General features: G+C 46.7%; 1 protein-coding gene across 1 annotated transcript in view; it reads right to left on the bottom strand.

Moving 5' to 3' along the window:
* Positions 1–419: 419 nt before the first annotated feature.
* The window catches only part of LOC122930713 (interferon-induced GTP-binding protein Mx2-like), a 56,176-nt gene continuing 34,273 nt past the window's right edge, over positions 420–22,322 (bottom strand). Inside the window, 3 exon segments of the mRNA XM_044284275.1 lie at positions 420–1,294; positions 11,942–12,160; positions 21,916–21,992. Of these exon segments, the coding sequence (XP_044140210.1) occupies positions 1,064–1,294; positions 11,942–12,160; positions 21,916–21,992 (527 nt within the window). The 3' untranslated portion in view covers positions 420–1,063.

Below are 22,322 nucleotides of genomic sequence, written 5' to 3'. Positions count from 1 at the left end.
AGAATGGGGACTCTGTACCCTGTGTGGCCCCTGAAATGAATTGTGTGGCAGGATGAGCATGCTTACTGCTGCTCCATTCATCTCTATGGGACTGCCTAAAATAGCTGAGAGCTTGTACTGAGCTATCTCCAGCAGACCAATACAAATTAGTGAAGCAGCAGTGAACATTCTCAACCTGCTTCTCCTTTCCTATCAGGGATCATCTCAGGTTAAAGGGTACCCATTCTTCTGGTGGAGGTCCTAGCAGTCGAACTACCAGTGATCTAATATTGGAATACAGACAACTTGTTGCATCCAGATTACCCCTTTATGGGGATGTCATGGACAAGCTACTCCTTATATCAGATGGCTTCTCACTTTACTATTTCATGTACTCACAACCACAACTCAGGAGGTGTAAGAATTAGACAAGACTCATGCATGGGCGGGGGGGGATTTTTACATTTCACAATACAGACACAAAAATATATACTGTATACTGCATGCCTGGGATAAACCTATATCTATACTAAGAGCAAACTAAAAGGAATTAGTATAATGGCAGACTAGTCGGTTCGGGGGTCTTCTTTTATGTGATAAATATACCAATGGCAATTTGTCATAACAAGTGGGGAATCCTGGAGCCCTCATTCATAGTTCTGCTGACCTGGAGCCCCTCACTCATCGTTCTGCTGACCTGGAGCCCCTCACTTATCGTTCTGCTGACCTGGAGCCCCTCACTCATCGTTCTGCTGACCTGGAGCCCCTCACTCATCGTTCTGCTGACCTGGAGCCCCTCACTCATCGTTCTGCTGACCTGGAGCCCCTCACTCATCGTTCTGCTGACCTGGAGCCCCTCACTCAAAGTTCTGCTGACCTGGACCCCCTCACTCATCGTTCTGCTGACCTGGAGCCCCTCACTCATCGTTCTGCTGACCTGGAGCCCCTCACTCAAAGTTCTGCTGACCTGGAGCCCCTCACTTATCGTTCTGCTGACCTGGAGCCCCTCACTTATCGTTCTGCTGACCTGGAGCCCCTCACTCAAAGTTCTGCTCCAATAATGATGGGCAAAGGGGCGGAATGACTAGCATGGAAATTTGGCTAATCTCCGTTGGGCTGCACGGAGGCGTTTGATCTGGTCTCTTAAACTCTGCCGCTCTCTGGACAGGTCGTCCTTTTCCAGTAGTAACACATTGAGGCTGTCTTTCTCCTGGAGTAGGAGCAGCATTTGGGCCTGCAGCTTGTCAGCAAACTCGTGGAGCATGTAGTGCAGGACGATCAGGGGGATCTGCTTCAACAAATGAGTGGTCGTGTTCTAGGGGCAAAAGAAAACACAGAAAGTTGAATGTTAATGGACAGATCTACTCATAACATACGTGACTACTAAACAGAAGTACATAGGAGAAGACGTGATGTCATCAACACAATTGAAGAATCTTTATATTGTTGTACATAGGAGGCAGTATTATAGTAGTTATATTCTTGTACATAGGAGCAGTATTATAGTAGTTATATTCTTGTACATAGGAGCAGTATTATAGTAGTTATATTCTTGTACATAGGAGCAGTATTATAGTAGTTATATTCTTGTACATAGGAGGCAGTATTATAGTAGTTATATTCTTGTATATAGGAGGCAGTATTATAGTAGTTATATTCTTGTACATAGGAGGCAGTATTATAGTAGTTATATTCTTGTACATAGGAGGCAGTATTCTGGTAGTTATATTCTTGTACATAGGATGCAGTATTATAGTAGTTATATTCTTGTACATAGGAGCAGTATTATAGTAGTTATATTCTTGTACATAGGAGGCAGTATTATAGTAGTTATATTCTTGTACATAGGAGGCAGTATTCTGGTAGTTATATTCTTGTACATAGGATGCAGTATTATAGTAGTTATATTCTTGTACATAGGAGCAGTATTATAGTAGTAGTTATATTCTTGTACATAGGAGCAGTATTATAGTAGTTATATTCTTGTACATAGAAGGCAGTATATAGTAGTCATATTCTTGTACATAGGAGGCAGTATTATAGTAGTTATATTCTAGTACATAGGAGCAGTATTATAGTAGTTATATTCTTGTACATAGGAGAAGTATTATAGTAGTTATATTCTTGTACATAGAAGCAGTATTATAGTAGTTATATTCTTGTACATAGGAGCAGTATTATAGTAGTTATATTCTTGTACATACGAGCAGTATTATAGTAGTTATATTCTTGTACATACGAGCAGTATTATAGTAGTTATATTCTTGTACATAGGAGCAGTATTATAGTAGTTATATTCTTACACATAGGAGGCAGTATTATAGTAGTTACATTCTTGTACATAGGAGCAGTATTATAGTAGTTATATTCTTGTACATAGGAGGTAGTATTATAGTAGTTATATTCTTGTATATAGGAGCAGTATTATAGTAGTCATATTCTTGTACATAGGAGCAGTATTATAGTAGTTATATTCTTGTACATAGGAGCAGTATTATAGTAGTTATATTCTTGTACATAGGAGCAGTATTATAGTAGTTATATTCTTGTACATAGGAGCAGTATTATAGTAGTTATATTCTTGTACATAGGGGCAGCATTATAGTAGTTATATTCTTGTACATAGGAACAGTATTATAGTAGTTATATTCTTGTACATCGCAACAGTATTATAGTAGTTATATTCTGTATATACACTGAACAAAAATATAAACGCAACACTTGGTTTTGCTCCCATTTTGCATGAGCTGAACTCAAAGATCTGACACATCTACATACACAAAAGGCCCATTAATCTCAAATATTGTTAATAAATCTGTCTAAATCTGTGTTAGTGAGCGCTTCTCCTTTGCCGAGATAATCCATCCCACCTCACAGGTGTGGCATATCAAGGGGCTGATTAGACAGCATGAATATTGCACAGGTGTGCATTAGACTGCCCACAATAAAAGGACACTCTGAAATGTGCAGTTTTTTTTTCTAATCCCTGCACTAAAATAAAGTTCCAAATCTGGTACCGATAGTCCACCCTCCCTCTCCTGGATACTCAGTATCTGTGCCTTTATCCTCGTTTTTTTTCCTCGCCATATTAAGTCAGTGAGTAGGCTGGCTATTATTTTAAAGTATCTTTTGGGGATTGTCATTGGTGTATTCCACAGGGTATAGTTCAAGGCGGGTAATACGCACATCTTAACCAATGAAATGCGTCTTGCCATCGACATGTACAATCTTTTCCATACCCCTATTTTCTTCTTAATTTCCTGGATTTTCAGGATCACATTTAATCTAACATAATCATTGGGATCCGGAGATAATCTGAATTCCCAAATATTTAACGGGTTCATTTCCAACTGTCCCGGTCTAAAAATTGTTCAGAGGGTCAATCGGGATACACGCCGATTTAGACCAGTTTATACTGAGTCCCGCATGTTTGCCAAATTGCTCGAATACTTGAAATATCCTATTTAGTGATGGATGTGAACCCACAAATAACATGATATTATCCGCGTATAAAGCAATTTTTCCCTCATGGGTACGGTATCTGAACCCCATAATTCCCGGTTCCTGTCTGATCATGTCTGCAAGCGGTTCAATAGCTATAGCAAATAGCAGAGGGGAGAGGGGACATCCCTGTCTAACCCCTCTGCCAATTGGTATGCGACCTGAGTGTTCTCCATTTACTATCACCCTTGCAGAGATTTCCGTATACAATAGTTTTACCCATGTAACAAAGCGATCACCAAATCCCATTTTCTTCATTGTGTTAAACAGAAAGGGCCATTCTATCGTGTCAAAAGCCTTTGAGGCGTCTATAGTTACAATCAACCGTTCTCCGCAATTTGTGGGTTCAAACTGGGTATTCACAAAGTATCTCATAATATTCTCTGTGGTAGTTTTCCCCAACATGAATCCCGATTGGTCCTCGTGAACAAGCACCGAGATCACACTCCTAAGTCTATTTGCCAAAATCTTGGCTAATATTTAATTGTCTGTGGTGATCAGTGAAATAGGACGATTTAAGATAAGTGTGATCAAGGCTTCTCGCGTAGAGTCTGGCAATTTTCCCACCTGCTTCGCTGAATCCCAGATTCTAAGCAGTTTCGGAAATTAATATTTCTTTATATTGAGCATACACCTCAAACGGGATGCCATCTATTCCTGGGGCCTTGTTCTTTGTTATCCCATTTAACATATCCTTCACTTCTGTCGGGGTTAATGGAGCTTCCAGGGAGTTACATTGATCTATTGTTAACCTCGAAATTTGCTCTGAATTTTTATTTATCTTACTACTGTAAATATCCGCAAAGTATTTTTGGAGTAAATCTATTTTGGATATCCACAGGCAGTTATCCATTAACAGTCCACCTTTGCTTGTTAGTAATGTAGTACAGTTAAGTGATTGGGAGCTCAGCAGTTAGTAGCAACAACAGTTCCAAATTGTTGATTCACAGGGATTAGAGGCAGTCTCTTGGTTATTTATATTATTTGGATTAGTTCCTGTTAGCTCACAGTTACCAGTCCCCGTACTTTCTCATGTAGTTGAGTTACACTAGTAGTGCTAGCGTGCTGTACTGGTTTCAGGTTCCTTTCCACCCTGACCATAAACGATTAGGCCTTGAGACAGATTAGCAATATCTCCTTTATGACACACTGGCTAGTCAGGTTGGGGTTCAGGCCACTTCAGCATTTTAGGTGCCTGCAGTCAGAGTCTTATCTAGGGAAGTGCTGTTAGCACTATAAACGCACCCTGCTCCAAACCATCAGGTGTATTCTTCCCGACCGCAAGCCTCTGGACCCGTAACCCGCCCTCGAGTTGGTCTTTATAGCCCGATTCTCCACCTCTGCCGTGGTCTAGAGTCTAAGTGCTGGCTTGAATTTAGAGGGGGGGGGGGGAAACCACACAGATTCCACCTATATTCTTTAAAACCTTTTGTTATGGCCCCCTCTACCCCCCAGCCCGCACTCCCGCTCACTTGCTATTGTGTCCGGTTAAGGTACCACAGTTCCAATGAGGATGTGACAGGGCATCCAGGTCACACTGCCCTGCCCAGAGTTTCAAGGGGAAAAGGGGAGCGCTCCCACACCTCCAACTGGCCCCACACCTTCACACCTCAGTCCTATGAGTTTTCCCAAAGGGCCCCTAAGGGGCTTACCACCCACACCAGTGGGATGACGACCTTCCGGCAGTAGGACCTCAGCGTAGGGCTGTTAGTAGACAGCCAGCAGGAAAATATGCCGAACAGCAGCAGGCGGTAACCAGCACGGCGTCAAGCACCATCAGCTGGCTTCATGGCCTATTCCGTTGCAGGAGCTGGAATGGAGCGGTTTCACAGCGGTGTCCCAGGCAGCATCAAGGCGAACGTCACGGCGGCATCCGGGCTTCACTCAGAGCGGGATCACATCAGGCTGGGAGCACGAACGCTGAACGCATGATCCTCCTATAGCAAAATTTTGGTGTCCCAAAATGTGCAGTTTGATCACACAGCATAATGCAAAAGATGTCGCAACGTTTGAGGGAGCGTGCAATTGGCATGCTGACTGCAGGAATGTCTACCAGAGCTGTTGCCCATGCAATGAATGTTCATTTCTCTTCCATAAGCCGTCTCCAAAGGAGTTTCAGAGGATTTGGCAGTACATCCAACCGGCCTCACAACTGCAGACCACTTGTAACCACACCAGCCCAGGACCTCCACATCCAGCATGTGACCTCCATGGTCGTCTGAGACCAGCCACCCGGACAGCTGCAGCAACAACATGCAGATGAGCTTACCTGAGACGGTTTCTGACAGTTTGTGGAGAAATTCTTTGGTTATGCAAACCGATAGTTGCTGCAGCTGTCCGGGTGGCTGGTCTCAGACGATCATGGAGGTGAACATGCTGGATGTGGAGGTCCTGGGCTGGTGTGGTTACACGTGGTCTGCGGTTGTGAGGCCGGTTGGATGTACTGCCAAATTCTCTGAAACGCCTTTGGAGACGGCTTATGGTAGAGAAATGAACATTCATTGCATGGGCAACAGCTCTGGTAGACATTCCTGCAGTCAGCATGCCAATTACACACTCCCTCAAACGTTGCGACTAGGGATGAGCGAACTCGAACTGTATAGTTCGGGTTCGTACCGAATTTTGGGGTGTCCGTGACACGGACCCGAACCCGGACATTTTCGTAAAAGTCCGGGTTCGGGTTCGGTGTTCGTCGCTTTCTTCGCGCTTTTGTGACGCTTTCTTGGCGCTTTTTGAAAGGCTGCAAAGCAGCCAATCAACAAGCGTCATACTACTTGCCCCAAGAGGCCATCACAGCCATGCCTACTATTGGCATGGCTGTGATTGGCCAGAGCACCATGTGACCCAGCCTCTATTTAAGCTGGAGTCACATAGCGCCGCCCGTCACTCTGCTCTGATTAGCGTAGGGAGAGGTTGCGGCTGCGACAGTAGGGCGAGATTAGGCAGATTAACTCCTCCAAAGGACTTGATTAACTGATCGATCTGCAGCTGTGGACCATTGAGCTGCTGATACTCAATTGCTCACTGTTTTTAGGCTGCACAGACCGTTTGTCAGTCTCATTTTTCTGGGGTGATCGGCGGCCATTTTGTGTCTTGTGGTGCGCCAGCACAAGCTGCGACCAAGTGCATTTAACCCTCAATGGTGTGGTTGTTTTTTGGCTAAAGCCTACATCAGGGTGAAGCTGTCACACCAAGTGCATTTAACCAGCAATAGTCTGTTCATTTTTTGGCCATATACAAAATCAGGGGCAAGCTGCGCCTGTCACCAAGTGCATTTAACCCTCAATGGTGTGGTTGTTTTTTGGCTAAAGCCTACATCAGGGTGAAGCTGTCACACCAAGTGCATTTAACCAGCAATAGTCTGTTCATTGTTTGGCCATATACAAAATCAGGGGCAAGCTGCGCCTGTCACCAAGTGCATTTAACCCTCAATGGTGTGGTTGTTTTTTGGCTAAAGCCTACATCAGGGTGAAGCTGTCACACCAAGTGCATTTAACCAGCAATAGTCTGTTCATTTTTTGGCCATATACAAAATCAGGGGCAAGCTGCGCCTGTCACCAAGTGCATTTAACCCTCAATGGTGTGGTTGTTTTTTGGCTAAAGCCTACATCAGGGTGAAGCTGTCACACCAAGTGCATTTAACCAGCAATAGTCTGTTCATTTTTTGGCCATATCCCAGTCTAATTCTGTCACTAAATCCATACCGGTCACCCAGCGCCTAAATACTAGGCCTCAAATTTATATCCAGCTAAATCTGTCCCTAGTGCTGTAGCTGGGCGAGTTATTTAGTGTCCGTTCAAGCACATTTCTTGTTCTGGGTTGAAATACAATTCCCAATTTAGCAATTTCATAATTTAGTGGTTCCTGCTATATCAGAGCTATTTGAAATCTATCCCAAAAAGGGTATATAATATTGAAGGTGCACATAGGGTCATTCAGAATAACTTCACACACACCCGCTACTGTGTATTTCCAAGTCTAATTCTGTCACTAAACCCATACCTGTCACCCAGCGCCTAAATACTAGGCCTCAAATTTAAATCCCTCTAAATCTCTCGTTACCGTTGTCCTGTTGTAGCTGGGAAAGTTATTTAGTGCCCGTCAAAGCACATTTTTTGTTCTGGGTTGAAGTACAATTCCCAATTTAGCAATTTCATAATTTAGTGGTTCCTGCTATATCAGAGCTATTTGAAATCTATCCCAAAAAGGGTATATAATATTGAAGGTGCACATAGGGTCATTCAGAATAACTTCACACACACCCGCTACTGTGTATTTCCAAGTCTAATTCTGTCACTAAACCCATACCTGTCACCCAGCGCCTAAATACTAGGCCTCAAATTTAAATCCCTCTAAATCTCTCGTTACCGTTGTCCTGTTGTAGCTGGGAAAGTTATTTAGTGCCCGTCAAAGCACATTTTTTGTTCTGGGTTGAAGTACAATTCCCAATTTAGCAATTTCATAATTTAGTGGTTCCTGCTATATCAGAGCTATTTGAAATCTATCCCAAAAAGGGTATATAATATTGAAGGTGCACATAGGGTCATTCAGAATAACTTCACACACACCCGCTACTGTGTATTTCCAAGTCTAATTCTGTCACTAAATCCATACCGGTGACCCAGCGCCTAAATACTAGGCCTCAAATTTAATTCCCTCTAAATCTCTCGTTACCCACCGCTGTACTGTTGTTGCTGGGCAAGATATTTAGTGTCCGTCAAAGCACATTTTTTGTTCTGGGTTGAAGTACAATTCCCAATTTAGCAATTTCATAATTTAGTGGTTTCTGCTATATCAGAGCTATTTGAAATCTATCCCTAAAAGGGTATATAATATTCAAGGTGCACATAGGGTCATTCAGAATAACTTCACACACACCCGCTACTGTGTATTTCCAAGTCTAATTCTGTCACTAAACCCATACCTGTCACCCAGCGCCTAAATACTAGGCCTCAAATTTATATCCTGCTAAATCTCTCGTTAACGCTGTCCTGTTGTGGCTGGGAAAGTTATTTAGTGTCCGTCAAAGCACATTTTTTGTTCTGGGTTGAAATACAATTCCCAATTTAGCAATTTAAAAATTTAGTGGTTTCTGCTGTATCAGAGCTATTTGAAATCTATCCCTAAAAGGGTATATAATATTCAAGGTGCACATAGGGTCATTCAGAATAACTTCACACACCCGCTACTGTGCATTTCCAAGTCTAATTCTGTCACTAAACCCATACCTGTCACCCAGCGCCTAAATACTAGGCCTCAAATTCATATCCAGCTAAATCTGTCGTTAGTGCTGTAGCTGGGCGAGTTATTTAGTGTCCGTTCAAGCACATTTCTTGTTCTGGGTTGAAATACAATTCCCAATTTAGCAATTTCATAATTTAGTGGTTTCTGCTATATCAGAGCTATTTGAAATCTATCCCTAAAAGGGTATATAATATTGAAGGTGCACATAGGGTCATTCAGAATAACTTCACACACACCGCTACTGTGCATTTCCAAGTCTAATTCTGTCACTAAATCCATACCGGTCACCCAGCGCCTAAATACTAGGCCTCAAACGCAGCCGCCTGTCTACAGCCAATGTGGACAAGCTGACGTTCATAAAAATGAACCAGGCATGGATCCCACAGGATCTGTCCGTCCCTTGTCCAGATTAGACATTAACTACCTCCCCATAACCATATATTATTGGACTCCAGGGCACTTCCTCATTCAATCCTATTTTTATTTTCATTTTACCATTATATTGCGAGGCTACCCAAAGTTGAATGAACCTCTCCTCTGTCTGGGTGCCGGGGCCTAAATATATGCCAATGGACTGTTCCAATGTTGGGTGACGTGAAGCCTGATTCTCTGCTATAACATGCAGACTGATTCTCTGCTGACATGAAGCCAGATCCTCTGTTACGGGACCTCTCTCCTCTGCCTGTGTGCTGGGCCTAAATTTATGAAAATGGACTCTTACAGTGGTGGGTGACGTGAAGCCTGATTCTCTGCTATGATATGAAGACTGATTCTCTGCTGACATGAAGCCAGATTGTCTGTTACGGGACCTCTCTCCTCTGCCTGGGTGCTGGGCCTAAATATATGCCAATGGACTGTTGCAGTGGTGGCTGACGTGAAGCCTCATTCTCTGCTATGACATGCAGACTGATTCTCTGCTGACATGAAGCCAGATTGTCTGTTACGGGACCTCTCTCCTCTGCCTGGGTGCTGGGTAGTGTTGAGCGCGAATATTCGAAAAGCAAATTTTTTTCGCGAATATCGCAACTTCGCGATTTCGCGAATATTTTGAATATAGTGCTATATATTCGTAAAAACGAATATTTGTTTTTTGTTTTTTCCCCCCCCCACAAAATTACAGTACACATATAATTGATTGTTTCCCAAAGGTCCAACAGCTCAGATCTTACTCACATTGCCTAGAAAGTGATTGAGGCGCGAATCTTCGTAAGGCGATGTTATTAGCGCACATGCGAATATCGGCACGTCCCAGAACAGAGGCAAAGGGCTTTGCATTCATACATTAGTGAATTGAGTTGCGAATCTTCGTAAGGCGATTTTATTAGCGCACATGCGAATATCGGCACGTCCCAGAACAGAGGCAAAGGGCTTTGCATTCATACATTAGTGAATTGAGTTGCGAATCTTCGTAAGGCGATTTTATTAGCGCACATGCGAATATCTACACTTGTCCCAGAACAGAGGCAAAGGGCTTTGCATTCATACATTAGTGATTGAATTGAGCTGCGAATCTTCGTAAGGCGATTTTATTAACGCAAATGCAAATATCTACACTTGTCCCCAGAACAGAGAGGCAAAGGCCTGTGCATTCATATAGTATAGCACCATATTCGCGAATACGTAGAACTTCGTAAAATTCGATTTACGAATATTCGTATTTTTTATTTTACTTTCCACCTTACAGATTACATTGATCTGTACTCTGTCAACTACTGTCATCACCCCCCACTGTATCTCGATTGATTCCCAAAAGTCTCACATTCCCTAGAAAGTGATTGAGGTGCGAATCTTCGTAAGGCGATTTTATTAGCGCACATGCGAATATCTACACTTGTCCCAGAACAGAGGCAAAGGGCATTGCATTCATACATTAGTGATTGAATTGAGTTGCGAATCTTCGTAAGGCGATTTCATTAGCGCACATGTGAATTTTGCATAGCATATGTATTATGCGATAATTCGAATTATCGCATATGCGAAATAATAACGAATTTGAATAATCGCGAATATTTTACGAATATTCTTTTGAATATTCACAAAATTTCGCGAATTCGAATATGGGACATGCCGCTCAACACTAGTGCTGGGCCTAAATTTATGACAATGGACTGTTGCAGTGGTGGCTGACGTGAAGCCTCATTCTCTGCTATGACATGCAGACTGATTCTCTCTCTGCTGACATGAAGCCAGATTCTCTGTTACGGGACCTCTCTCCTCTGCCTGTGTGTGTGCTGGGCCTAAATATATGCCAATGGACTGTTGCAGTGGTGGCTGACGTGAAGCCTCATTCTCTGCTATGACATGCAGACTAATTCTCTGCTGACATGAAGACAGATTCTCTGTTACGGGACCTCTCTCCTCTGCCTGGGTGCCGGGGCCTAAATATCTGAGAATGGACTGTTCCAGTGGTGGGTGACGGGAAGCCAGATTCTCTGCTATGGAACCTCTCTCCAATTGATTTTGGTTAATTTTTATTTATTTAATTTTTATTTTAATTCATTTCCCTATCCACATTTGTTTGCAGGGGATTTACCTACATGTTGCTGCCTTTTGCAGCCCTCTAGCTCTTTCCTGGGCTGTTTTACAGCCTTTTTAGTGCCGAAAAGTTCGGGTCCCCATTGACTTCAATGGGGTTCGGGTTCGGGACGAAGTTCGGATCGGGTTCGGATCCCGAACCCGAACATTTCCGGGATGTTCGGCCGAACTTCTCGAACCCGAACATCCAGGTGTTCGCTCAACTCTAGTTGCGACATCTTTTGCATTGTGCTGTGTGATCAAACTGCACATTTCAGAGTGTCCTTTTTATTGTGGGCAGTCTAAGGCACACCTGTGCAATATTCATGCTGTCTAATCAGCACCTTGATATGCCACACCTGTGAGGTGGGATGGATTATCTCGGCAAAGGAGAAGCGCTCACTAACACAGATTTAGACCTGATCTAGATCTGAGAGTAATGGGTCTTTTGTGTATGTAGAAAATGTTTCAGATCTTTGAGTTCAGCTCATGCAAAATGGGAGCAAAACCCAAAGTGTTGCGTTTATATTTTGGTCACTGTATATTATTGTACACAGATGCAGTATAATAATATTTTGTACATAGAAGCAGCAGTATAGTAGAAATATTCTCTTACATTTTTTATGATACAATCAGTCTTTGTGGGTATTTTTCCATTTTTTAAAATATAAATCTTTATCTGATCACATCATAAAAGTCTTACCTGTAAATATGCCTGTATGTGTTGGGACATTTCCTCAACAGACAATTGTATATCTGATTTTATTCCAAATGTAGCACATTTTGTCTTTTCTCGGACTTCCTTCAGAGATCCTCCGTAAATGGTGTCCTGGCAGTATATGATCTGTTCCATCTTGAACTGTGTGCGGATTGCTTTCTCAGCCTCCTTTTGTTGCTCACTACAAATCTCTTCTAGCTTTCCCTTGAAAAGTTAGAAAAAAAGACTATTATAGTGACGGGTGCAGGAGGCACCTAAGGGTTAATTATCAAAAGGTGCAGCCTATCTTCTGGTCTGCTGCTGCAAAATGGAGAGCACCAGGGTCTGAATTACAGGCTTCAGCAGAGCATAGAAACTATAATAAAGCTTGGGCAAATCCACAGTTTTCTGCAGGACCAGGCAATACTTTATAGTATACAGTATGTAGTAGTATAGTATATAGAGATGTGTATAGCAGTATATTATAGTATACAGTATGTAGCACTACAGAATATAGAGATGTGTATAGAGGTATATTATAGTATACAGTATGTAGTAGTATAGAATATAGAGATGTGTATAGCAGTATATTATAGTATGTAGTAGTATAGTATATAGAGATGTGTATAGCAGTATATTATAGTATACAGTATGTAGTAGTATAGAATATAGAGATGTGTATAGCAGTATATTATAGTATACAGTAGCAGTATAGTATATAGAGATGTGTATAGCAGTATATTATAGTATATAGTATGTAGTAGTATAGTATATAGAGATGTGTATAGCAGTATATTATAGTATACAGTATGTAGTAGTATAGTATATAGAGATGTGTATAGCAGTACATAATAGTTAGAGATGAGCGAATTTCTCAAACATTTTATTCGGCCGGTTCGCCAAATTTTCCGGAAAAATAGACTTCGATCTTAATTTATTTGCAGCGTATCTCATTAAAAAACAGCTATTTCCTGGCTGCAGAGAGCCTTTATAGTGGTGTAGAACACTGTGCTGGCAGTAACACGCATAGGGAGTCTGCTGTGGTAGTGAAATAATACTGTGAGTCAGTATGACATGCAGATGACAGGCGTCTCTCTTAGAATCACTGCACACTTCACTTATTTGGGCAGTCAAAGGGCCAAAACTGACCAAATAACTCATGTATGAACTCAGCCTTACAGGTCAATGTTAGCGCCAAGAGGAAGTGAACTCCTTTTACACCGTCGTCAGCTGATTCCACATAGATGTCTACAGAACCTGTTCTATTAAACGCTTATACAAGTAGAGCCCCCTGACAGAGTGGAGAGGGTATCAGCAGTGAGTTTGTGTTGACGTCACTGATTATTTTGCCATTTCTCTGATCCGTCAGAACAATAACCCACAAAAAACGGATCCTGTCTGTGGAGCATACGCCTTGACTCGGTCAGCATTTGCTCAATTATCCATCAGTATTGCTAATGCCAAATAAAACAGGAGTGGATCTAAAACAGAGATGACACCTGAATGGAATAGTTGCATGACTTCTGTGCTTTGTACCCACTCCTGCTTTTGGCTACATAATCATAAGCCATGTCTGATGGGACCATACAGGCCTTACAGCTGCTACACAGACAGGATCCATTGTGCGTCTCATTTTTCCTTCCTTCTGACAGATTAGAAGAAAGTTCAAACAAATGATGTCAGCCAGGCCGAAAGGCAAAATAGTGGCCCAGTCATGAAGTGGGGAGGGTGGGAACAGCATGAGAAGTCCACAGAGTGGACCTATGACATAGTGGTGAGGTGGAAGCAGCATGAGGAGACCACAGAGTGGCCCAATGACAGAGTCTGGAGGTGGTGGCAGCATCAGGAAGAGGCCACAGAGTGGCACCATGACAGTGAGGAGGTGGCGGCAGCATCAGGAGGCCACAGAGTGGTACAATGACAGAGTCTGGAGGTGGCGGCAGCAGCAGTAGCAGCATCAGGAGAAGGCTACTGAGTGGCACAATGACAGAGTCTGGAGGTGGCAGCAGTATGAGGAGGACACTGAGTGGCACAATGACAGTCTGGAGGTGGCGGCAGCAGTAGTAGCAGCATCAGGAGAAGGCTACCGAGTGGCACAATGACAGAGTGTGGAGGTGGCAGCAGTATGAGGAGGCCACCGAGTTGCACAATGACAGAGTGTGGAGGTGGCAGCAGTATAAGGAGGCCACCGAGTGGCACAATGACAGAGTCTGGAGGTGGCAGCAGTATGAGGAGGCCACTGAGTTGCACAATGACAGAGTGTGGAGGTGGCAGCAGTATGAGGAGGCCACCGAGTGGCACAATGACAGAGTCTGGAGGTGGCAGCAGTATGAGGAGGCCACCGAGTGGCACAATGACAGCGTTTGGAGTTGGCAGCAGTATGAGGAGGCCACCGAGTGGCACAGTGACAGAGTCTGGAGGTGGCGGCAGCAGCAGTAGCAGCATCAGGAGAAGGCCACCGAGTGGCACAATGACAGAGTCTGGAGGTGGCAGCAGTATGAGGAGGCCACCGAGTGGCACAATGACAGAGTCTGGAGGTGGCAGCAGTATGAGGAGGCCACCGAGTGGCACATTGACAGCGTTTGGAGTTGGCAGCAGTATGAGGAGGCCACCGAGTGGCACAATGACAGAGTCTGGAGGTGGCGGCAGCAGCAGTAGCAGCATCAGGAGAAGGCCACCGAGTGGCACAATGACAGAGTCTGGAGGTGGCAGCAGTATGAGGAGGCCACCGAGTGGCACAATGACAGAGTCTGGAGGTGGCAGTAGCAGCATCAGGAGAAGGCCACCGAGTGGCACAATGACAGTGTCTGGAGGTGGTGGCAGCAGCAGTAGCAGCATCAGGAGAAGGCCCACGAGTGGCACAATGACAGAGTGTGGAGGTATCAGCAGTATTTGGAGGCCACCGAGTGGCACAATGACAGAGTCTGTAGTTGGCAGCAGTATGAGGAGGCCACAAGTGGCACAATGACAGAGTGTGGAGGTGGCAGCAGTATGAGGAGGCCACCTAGTGGCACAATGACAGAGTCTGGAGTTGGCAGCAGTATGAGGAGGCCACCGAGTGGCACAATGACATAGTCTGGAGGTGGCAGCAGTATGAGGAGGCCACCGAGTGGCACAATGACAGAGTCTGGAGGTGGCAGCAGTATGAGGAGGCCACCGAGTGGCACATTGACAGCGTTTGGAGTTGGCAGCAGTATGAGGAGGCCACCGAGTGGCACAATGACAGAGTCTGGAGGTGGCGGCAGCAGCAGTAGCAGCATCAGGAGAAGGCCACCGAGTGGCACAATGACATAGTCTGGAGGTGGCAGCAGTATGAGGAGGCCACCGAGTGGCACAATGACAGAGTCTGGAGGTGGCAGTAGCAGCATCAGGAGAAGGCCACCGAGTGGCACAATGACAGTGTCTGGAGGTGGTGGCAGCAGCAGTAGCAGCATCAGGAGAAGGCCCACGAGTGGCACAATGACAGAGTGTGGAGGTATCAGCAGTATTTGGAGGCCACCGAGTGGCACAATGACAGAGTCTGTAGTTGGCAGCAGTATGAGGAGGCCACAAGTGGCACAATGACAGAGTGTGGAGGTGGCAGCAGTATGAGGAGGCCACCTAGTGGCACAATGACAGAGTCTGGAGTTGGCAGCAGTATGAGGAGGTGTCACGGTGGAGAGTGGAGGAAACCCCCCACCGTACAATGTAAGCTATAATAGAGAAGCAGCTAGGCCAGGATGTCAGGATCAGGGAGCAGGTCACCTCCTACAGCGTCCCTAATCCTCACCCTAACTCATCACCGTATAAGCGAACCTGGATGGTAGGACGGCTCATACCCAGGATACCTTTGGCCCTGAGTCACCCTGATAATCCCTCACATAGGAGCAAGGGAGAGACAACCTGTTCTTCCCAGACACGGATGAACAGGAGTCTCAAATGGCCTAGCAGCAGGGTAAGGAAGCCAAGTGGAATGACAGATAAACACCACACCAAGGTAAACTGGAACCCATAAAAACATACAGCAATCCAAACACCAAGCGGATGCAGTATGTACTGACACACAGGAACCAGCATTCCAGCAACAGCACCCAGACTTGGCTTCTGGTTCACCCCTCCGGGAAACCATGGAGCTCCCTTCCGGAGGCACAACCAACAGGGTACGACTTGCATACATGCTGGACTTAAAGCGCCAACTACCAGACATGTAACAACAACAAGACTAGACACCAAACCCTGAACATAAACCCACACAAGTAAGGTATGGGAACATGGAGGATAGAATGGGAAGACAACGCTGGAGACATCGATGTCCCACTAGGTGGCCCTCACACAGGAAGATGGAACATTCAGACAAGGAGCATAACTCCAGCACATACCAAGGCTGGAGTACAACTGACTCCTGGCCAAAGGCCACAGGTATAAGAAGCACCTAGTGACCACACCCAATCAGGGGGTTAACCCTAACAGCACCAGACAGGGGAAGGCTACAACTTAAAGGGGAAGTGCACACACCAGCAACCACGTTGCCACCGGCAACAGCATGCATGGCAACCATGTCACAGCGCACACAGCCAAAGCCAAGACACTACCACCACATGCCATAACAGCAACACGTTACCACCGGCAACCGCAAGCATGGAACAAGTGTCACGGCACACACAGCAAAGGCTGTGACAGGAGGCCACCAAGTGGCACAATTACAGAGTCTGGAGTTGGCAGCAGTATGAGGAGGCCACCGAATGGCACAATGACAGAGTCCGGAGGTGGCGGCAGCAGCAGTAGCAGCATCAGAAGGCCACCGAGTGGCACAATGACAGAGTGTGGAGGTGGCAGCAGTATGAGGAGGCCACCGAGTGGAAAAATGACAGAGTGTGGAGGTGGCAGCAGTATGAGGAGGCCACTGAGTTGCACAATGACAGAGTGTGGAGGTGGCAGCAGTATGAGGAGGCCACCGAGTGGCACAATGACAGAGTCTGGAGGTGGCAGCAGTATGAGGAGGCCACCGAGTGGCACAGTGACAGAGTCTGGAGGTGGCGGCAGCAGCAGTAGCAGCATCAGGAGAAGGCCACCGAGTGGCACAATGACATAATCTGGAGGTGGCAGCAGTATGAGGAGGCCACCGAGTGGCACAATGACAGAGTCTGGAGGTGGCAGCAGTATGAGGAGGCCACCGAGTGGCACATTGACAGCGTTTGGAGTTGGCAGCAGTATGAGGAGGCCACCGAGTGGCACAATGACAGAGTCTGGAGGTGGCGGCAGCAGCAGTAGCAGCATCAGGAGAAGGCCACCGAGTGGCACAATGACATAGTCTGGAGGTGGCAGCAGTATGAGGAGGCCACCGAGTGGCACAATGACAGAGTCTGGAGGTGGCAGTAGCAGCATCAGGAGAAGGCCACCGAGTGGCACAATGACAGTGTCTGGAGGTGGTGGCAGCAGCAGTAGCAGCATCAGGAGAAGGCCCACGAGTGGCACAATGACAGAGTGTGGAGGTATCAGCAGTATTTGGAGGCCACCGAGTGGCACAATGACAGAGTCTGTAGTTGGCAGCAGTATGAGGAGGCCACAAGTGGCACAATGACAGAGTGTGGAGGTGGCAGCAGTATGAGGAGGCCACCTAGTGGCACAATGACAGAGTCTGGAGTTGGCAGCAGTATGAGGAGGCCACCGAGTGGCACAATGACAGAGTCTGGAGTTGGCAGCAGTATGAGGAGGTGTCACGGTGGAGAGTGGAGGAAACCCCCCACCGTACAATGTAAGGTATAATAGAGAAGCAGCTAGGCCAGGATGTCAGGATCAGGGAGCAGGTCACCTCCTACAGCGTCCCTAATCCTCACCCTAACTCATCACCGTATAAGCGAACCTGGATGGTAGGACGGCTCATACCCAGGATACCTTTGGCCCTGAGTCACCCTGATAATCCCTCACATAGGAGCAAGGGAGAGACAACCTGTTCTTCCCAGACACGGATGAACAGGAGTCTCAAATGGCCTAGCAGCAGGGTAAGGAAGCCAAGTGGAATGACAGATAAACACCACACCAAGGTAAACTGGAACCCATAAAAACATACTGCAATCCAAACACCAAGCGGATGCAGTATGTACTGACACACAGGAACCAGCATTCCAGCAACAGTACCCAGACTTGGCTTCTGGTTCACCCCTCCGGGAAACCATGGAGCTCCCTTCCGGAGGCACAACCAACAGGGTACGACTTGCATACATGCTGGACTTAAAGCGCCAACTACCAGACATGTAACAACAACAAGACTAGACACCAAACCCTGAACATAAACCCACACAAGTAAGGTATGGGAACATGGAGGATAGAATGGGAAGACAACGCTGGAGACATCGATGTCCCACTAGGTGGCCCTCACACAGGAAGATGGAACATTCAGACAAGGAGCATAACTCCAGCACATACCAAGGCTGGAGTACAACTGACTCCTGGCCAAAGGCCACAGGTATAAGAAGCACCTAGTGACCACACCCAATCAGGGGGTTAACCCTAACAGCACCAGACAGGGGAAGGCTACAACTTAAAGGGGAAGTGCACACACCAGCAACCACGTTGCCACCGGCAACAGCATGCATGGCAACCATGTCACAGCGCACACAGCCAAAGCCAAGACACTACCACCACATGCCATAACAGCAACACGTTACCACCGGCAACCGCAAGCATGGAACAAGTGTCACGGCACACACAGCAAAGGCTGTGACAGGAGGCCACCAAGTGGCACAATGACAGAGTCTGGAGTTGGCAGCAGTATGAGGAGGCCACCGAATGGCACAATGACAGAGTCCGGAGGTGGCGGCAGCAGCAGTAGCAGCATCAGGAGAAGGCCACCGAGTGGCACAATGACAGAGTGTGGAGGTGGCAGCAGTATGAGGAGGCCACCGAGTGGAACAATGACAGAGTGTGGAGGTGGCAGCAGTATGAGGAAGCCACCGAGTGGCACAATGACAGAGTGTGGAGGTGGCAGCAGTATGAGGAGGCCACCGAGTGGCACAATGACAGAGTCTGGAGGTGGCAGCAGTATGAGGAAGCCACCGAGTGGCACAATGACAGCGTTTGGAGTTGGCAGCAGTATGAGGAGGCCACCGAGTGGCACAGTGACAGAGTCTGGAGGTGGTGGCAGCAGCAGTAGCAGCATCAGGAGAAGGCCACCGAGTGGCACAATGACAGAGTCTGGAGGTGTCAGCAGTATGAGGAGGCCACCGAGTGGCATAATAACAGAGTCTGGAGGTGGCAGCAGTATGAGGAGGCCACCGAGTGGCACATTGACAGCGTTTGGAGTTGGCAGCAGTATGAGGAGGCCACCGAGTGGCACAATGACAGAGTCTGGAGGTGGCGGCAGCAGCAGTAGCAGCATCAGGAGAAGGCCACCGAGTGGCACAATGACATAGTCTGGAGGTGGCAGCAGTATGAGGAGGCCACCGAGTGGCACAATGACAGAGTCTGGAGGTGGCAGTAGCAGCATCAGGAGAAGGCCACCGAGTGGCACAATGACAGTGTCTGGAGGTGGTGGCAGCAGCAGTAGCAGCATCAGGAGAAGGCCCACGAGTGGCACAATGACAGAGTGTGGAGGTATCAGCAGTATTTGGAGGCCACCGAGTGGCACAATGACAGAGTCTGTAGTTGGCAGCAGTATGAGGAGGCCACAAGTGGCACAATGACAGAGTGTGGAGGTGGCAGCAGTATGAGGAGGCCACCTAGTGGCACAATGACAGAGTCTGGAGTTGGCAGCAGTATGAGGAGGCCACCGAGTGGCACAATGACAGAGTCTGGAGTTGGCAGCAGTATGAGGAGGTGTCACGGTGGAGAGTGGAGGAAACCCCCCACCGTACAATGTAAGGTATAATAGAGAAGCAGCTAGGCCAGGATGTCAGGATCAGGGAGCAGGTCACCTCCTACAGCGTCCCTAATCCTCACCCTAACTCATCACCGTATAAGCGAACCTGGATGGTAGGACGGCTCATACCCAGGATACCTTTGGCCCTGAGTCACCCTGATAATCCCTCACATAGGAGCAAGGGAGAGACAACCTGTTCTTCCCAGACACGGATGAACAGGAGTCTCAAATGGCCTAGCAGCAGGGTAAGGAAGCCAAGTGGAATGACAGATAAACACCACACCAAGGTAAACTGGAACCCATAAAAACATACTGCAATCCAAACACCAAGCGGATGCAGTATGTACTGACACACAGGAACCAGCATTCCAGCAACAGTACCCAGACTTGGCTTCTGGTTCACCCCTCCGGGAAACCATGGAGCTCCCTTCCGGAGGCACAACCAACAGGGTACGACTTGCATACATGCTGGACTTAAAGCGCCAACTACCAGACATGTAACAACAACAAGACTAGACACCAAACCCTGAACATAAACCCACACAAGTAAGGTATGGGAACATGGAGGATAGAATGGGAAGACAACGCTGGAGACATCGATGTCCCACTAGGTGGCCCTCACACAGGAAGATGGAACATTCAGACAAGGAGCATAACTCCAGCACATACCAAGGCTGGAGTACAACTGACTCCTGGCCAAAGGCCACAGGTATAAGAAGCACCTAGTGACCACACCCAATCAGGGGGTTAACCCTAACAGCACCAGACAGGGGAAGGCTACAACTTAAAGGGGAAGTGCACACACCAGCAACCACGTTGCCACCGGCAACAGCATGCATGGCAACCATGTCACAGCGCACACAGCCAAAGCCAAGACACTACCACCACATGCCATAACAGCAACACGTTACCACCGGCAACCGCAAGCATGGAACAAGTGTCACGGCACACACAGCAAAGGCTGTGACAGGAGGCCACCAAGTGGCACAATGACAGAGTCTGGAGTTGGCAGCAGTATGAGGAGGCCACCGAATGGCACAATGACAGAGTCCGGAGGTGGCGGCAGCAGCAGTAGCAGCATCAGAAGGCCACCGAGTGGCACAATGACAGAGTGTGGAGGTGGCAGCAGTATGAGGAGGCCACCGAGTGGAACAATGACAGAGTGTGGAGGTGGCAGCAGTATGAGGAGGCCACTGAGTTGCACAATGACAGAGTGTGGAGGTGGCAGCAGTATGAGGAGGCCACCGAGTGGCACAATGACAGAGTCTGGAGGTGGCAGCAGTATGAGGAGGCCACCGAGTGGCACAATGACAGCGTTTGGAGTTGGCAGCAGTATGAGGAGGCCACCGAGTGGCACAGTGACAGAGTCTGGAGGTGGCGGCAGCAGCAGTAGCAGCATCAGGAGAAGGCCACCGAGTGGCACAATGACAGAGTCTGGAGGTGGCAGCAGTATGAGGAGGCCACCGAGTGGAACAATGACAGAGTGTGGAGGTGGCAGCAGTATGAGGAGGCCACCGAGTGGCACAATGACAGAGTCTGGAGTTGGAAGCAGTATGAGGAGGCCACCAAGTGGCACAATGACAGGGTCTGGAGGTGGCGGCAGCAGCAGGAGCAGCATCAGGAGAAGGCCACCGAGTGGCACAATGATAGTCAACGCTGTGACTTGTCCGTGCAGTGGAGGCTGAGGACATGGTGGAGGATAAGGAGGCAGAGGCAGACATTGTCGCAGGACCAACCGAGTGACAACATGGAGGCGGAAGTATATAGAGATGTGTAGAACAGTACATTATAGTATACAGGGTGTAGCGGTATAGTATACAGAGATGTGTATAGCAGTACATTATAGTATACAGTATGTGGCGGTATAGTATATAGAGATGTGTATAACAGTACATTATAGTATACAGTATGTAGCTGTATATTATATAAAGATGTGTATAGCAGTACATTATAGTATAAAATATGTAGTTGTATACTATATGGTCAACGTGAACACTCCAAAATCAGTAGTATTAAAACACTATTTCACCCCAATTCTACTCCATCAACTTCGATTCGCTCAACATTAATCAACAAGATTTTCAGACCAGATGTGTTGGCTTTATAAAATAATACTGTATAAATGAATGTAATCCTACTTTACCTTTGCAGTTCCGTAGAGATTCGGATATTGGGTGAAATGCTTTTGCGCTGTATTATTGAAATTATATCTGACGAATTCTATGAGATAAAGATATGCGCGGTCAGTACCTGATACCTGCAAATGTCGCTTATGCTCTTTTTTTGTAACAGAAATAGAAAAGAGCGGATTGTGCATCCCCATGCCATGCGAGGACGTATTGCTTCTCAGCATCATTTATAAACAGCACATGAGGTACTTTGTATACTTTTTGATGATGATGCATAAACCCACTCACCACGTCAAGGTGACCTCTTTTGAGTGGGTCGCAGCAACACCACAACCAAGGCAGCACAACCCAGCAGCCCAACAACAACCTTGCTGTCAGGCTGAGCCTCCCACGGCACTGGGCCACACCAACCTATAGGCAC

Source organism: Bufo gargarizans, chromosome 3 (assembly GCF_014858855.1).
Source record: "Bufo gargarizans isolate SCDJY-AF-19 chromosome 3, ASM1485885v1, whole genome shotgun sequence".
Taxonomy (NCBI): domain Eukaryota; kingdom Metazoa; phylum Chordata; class Amphibia; order Anura; family Bufonidae; genus Bufo; species Bufo gargarizans.
This window is presented reverse-complemented; position numbering and strand designations above follow the sequence as displayed.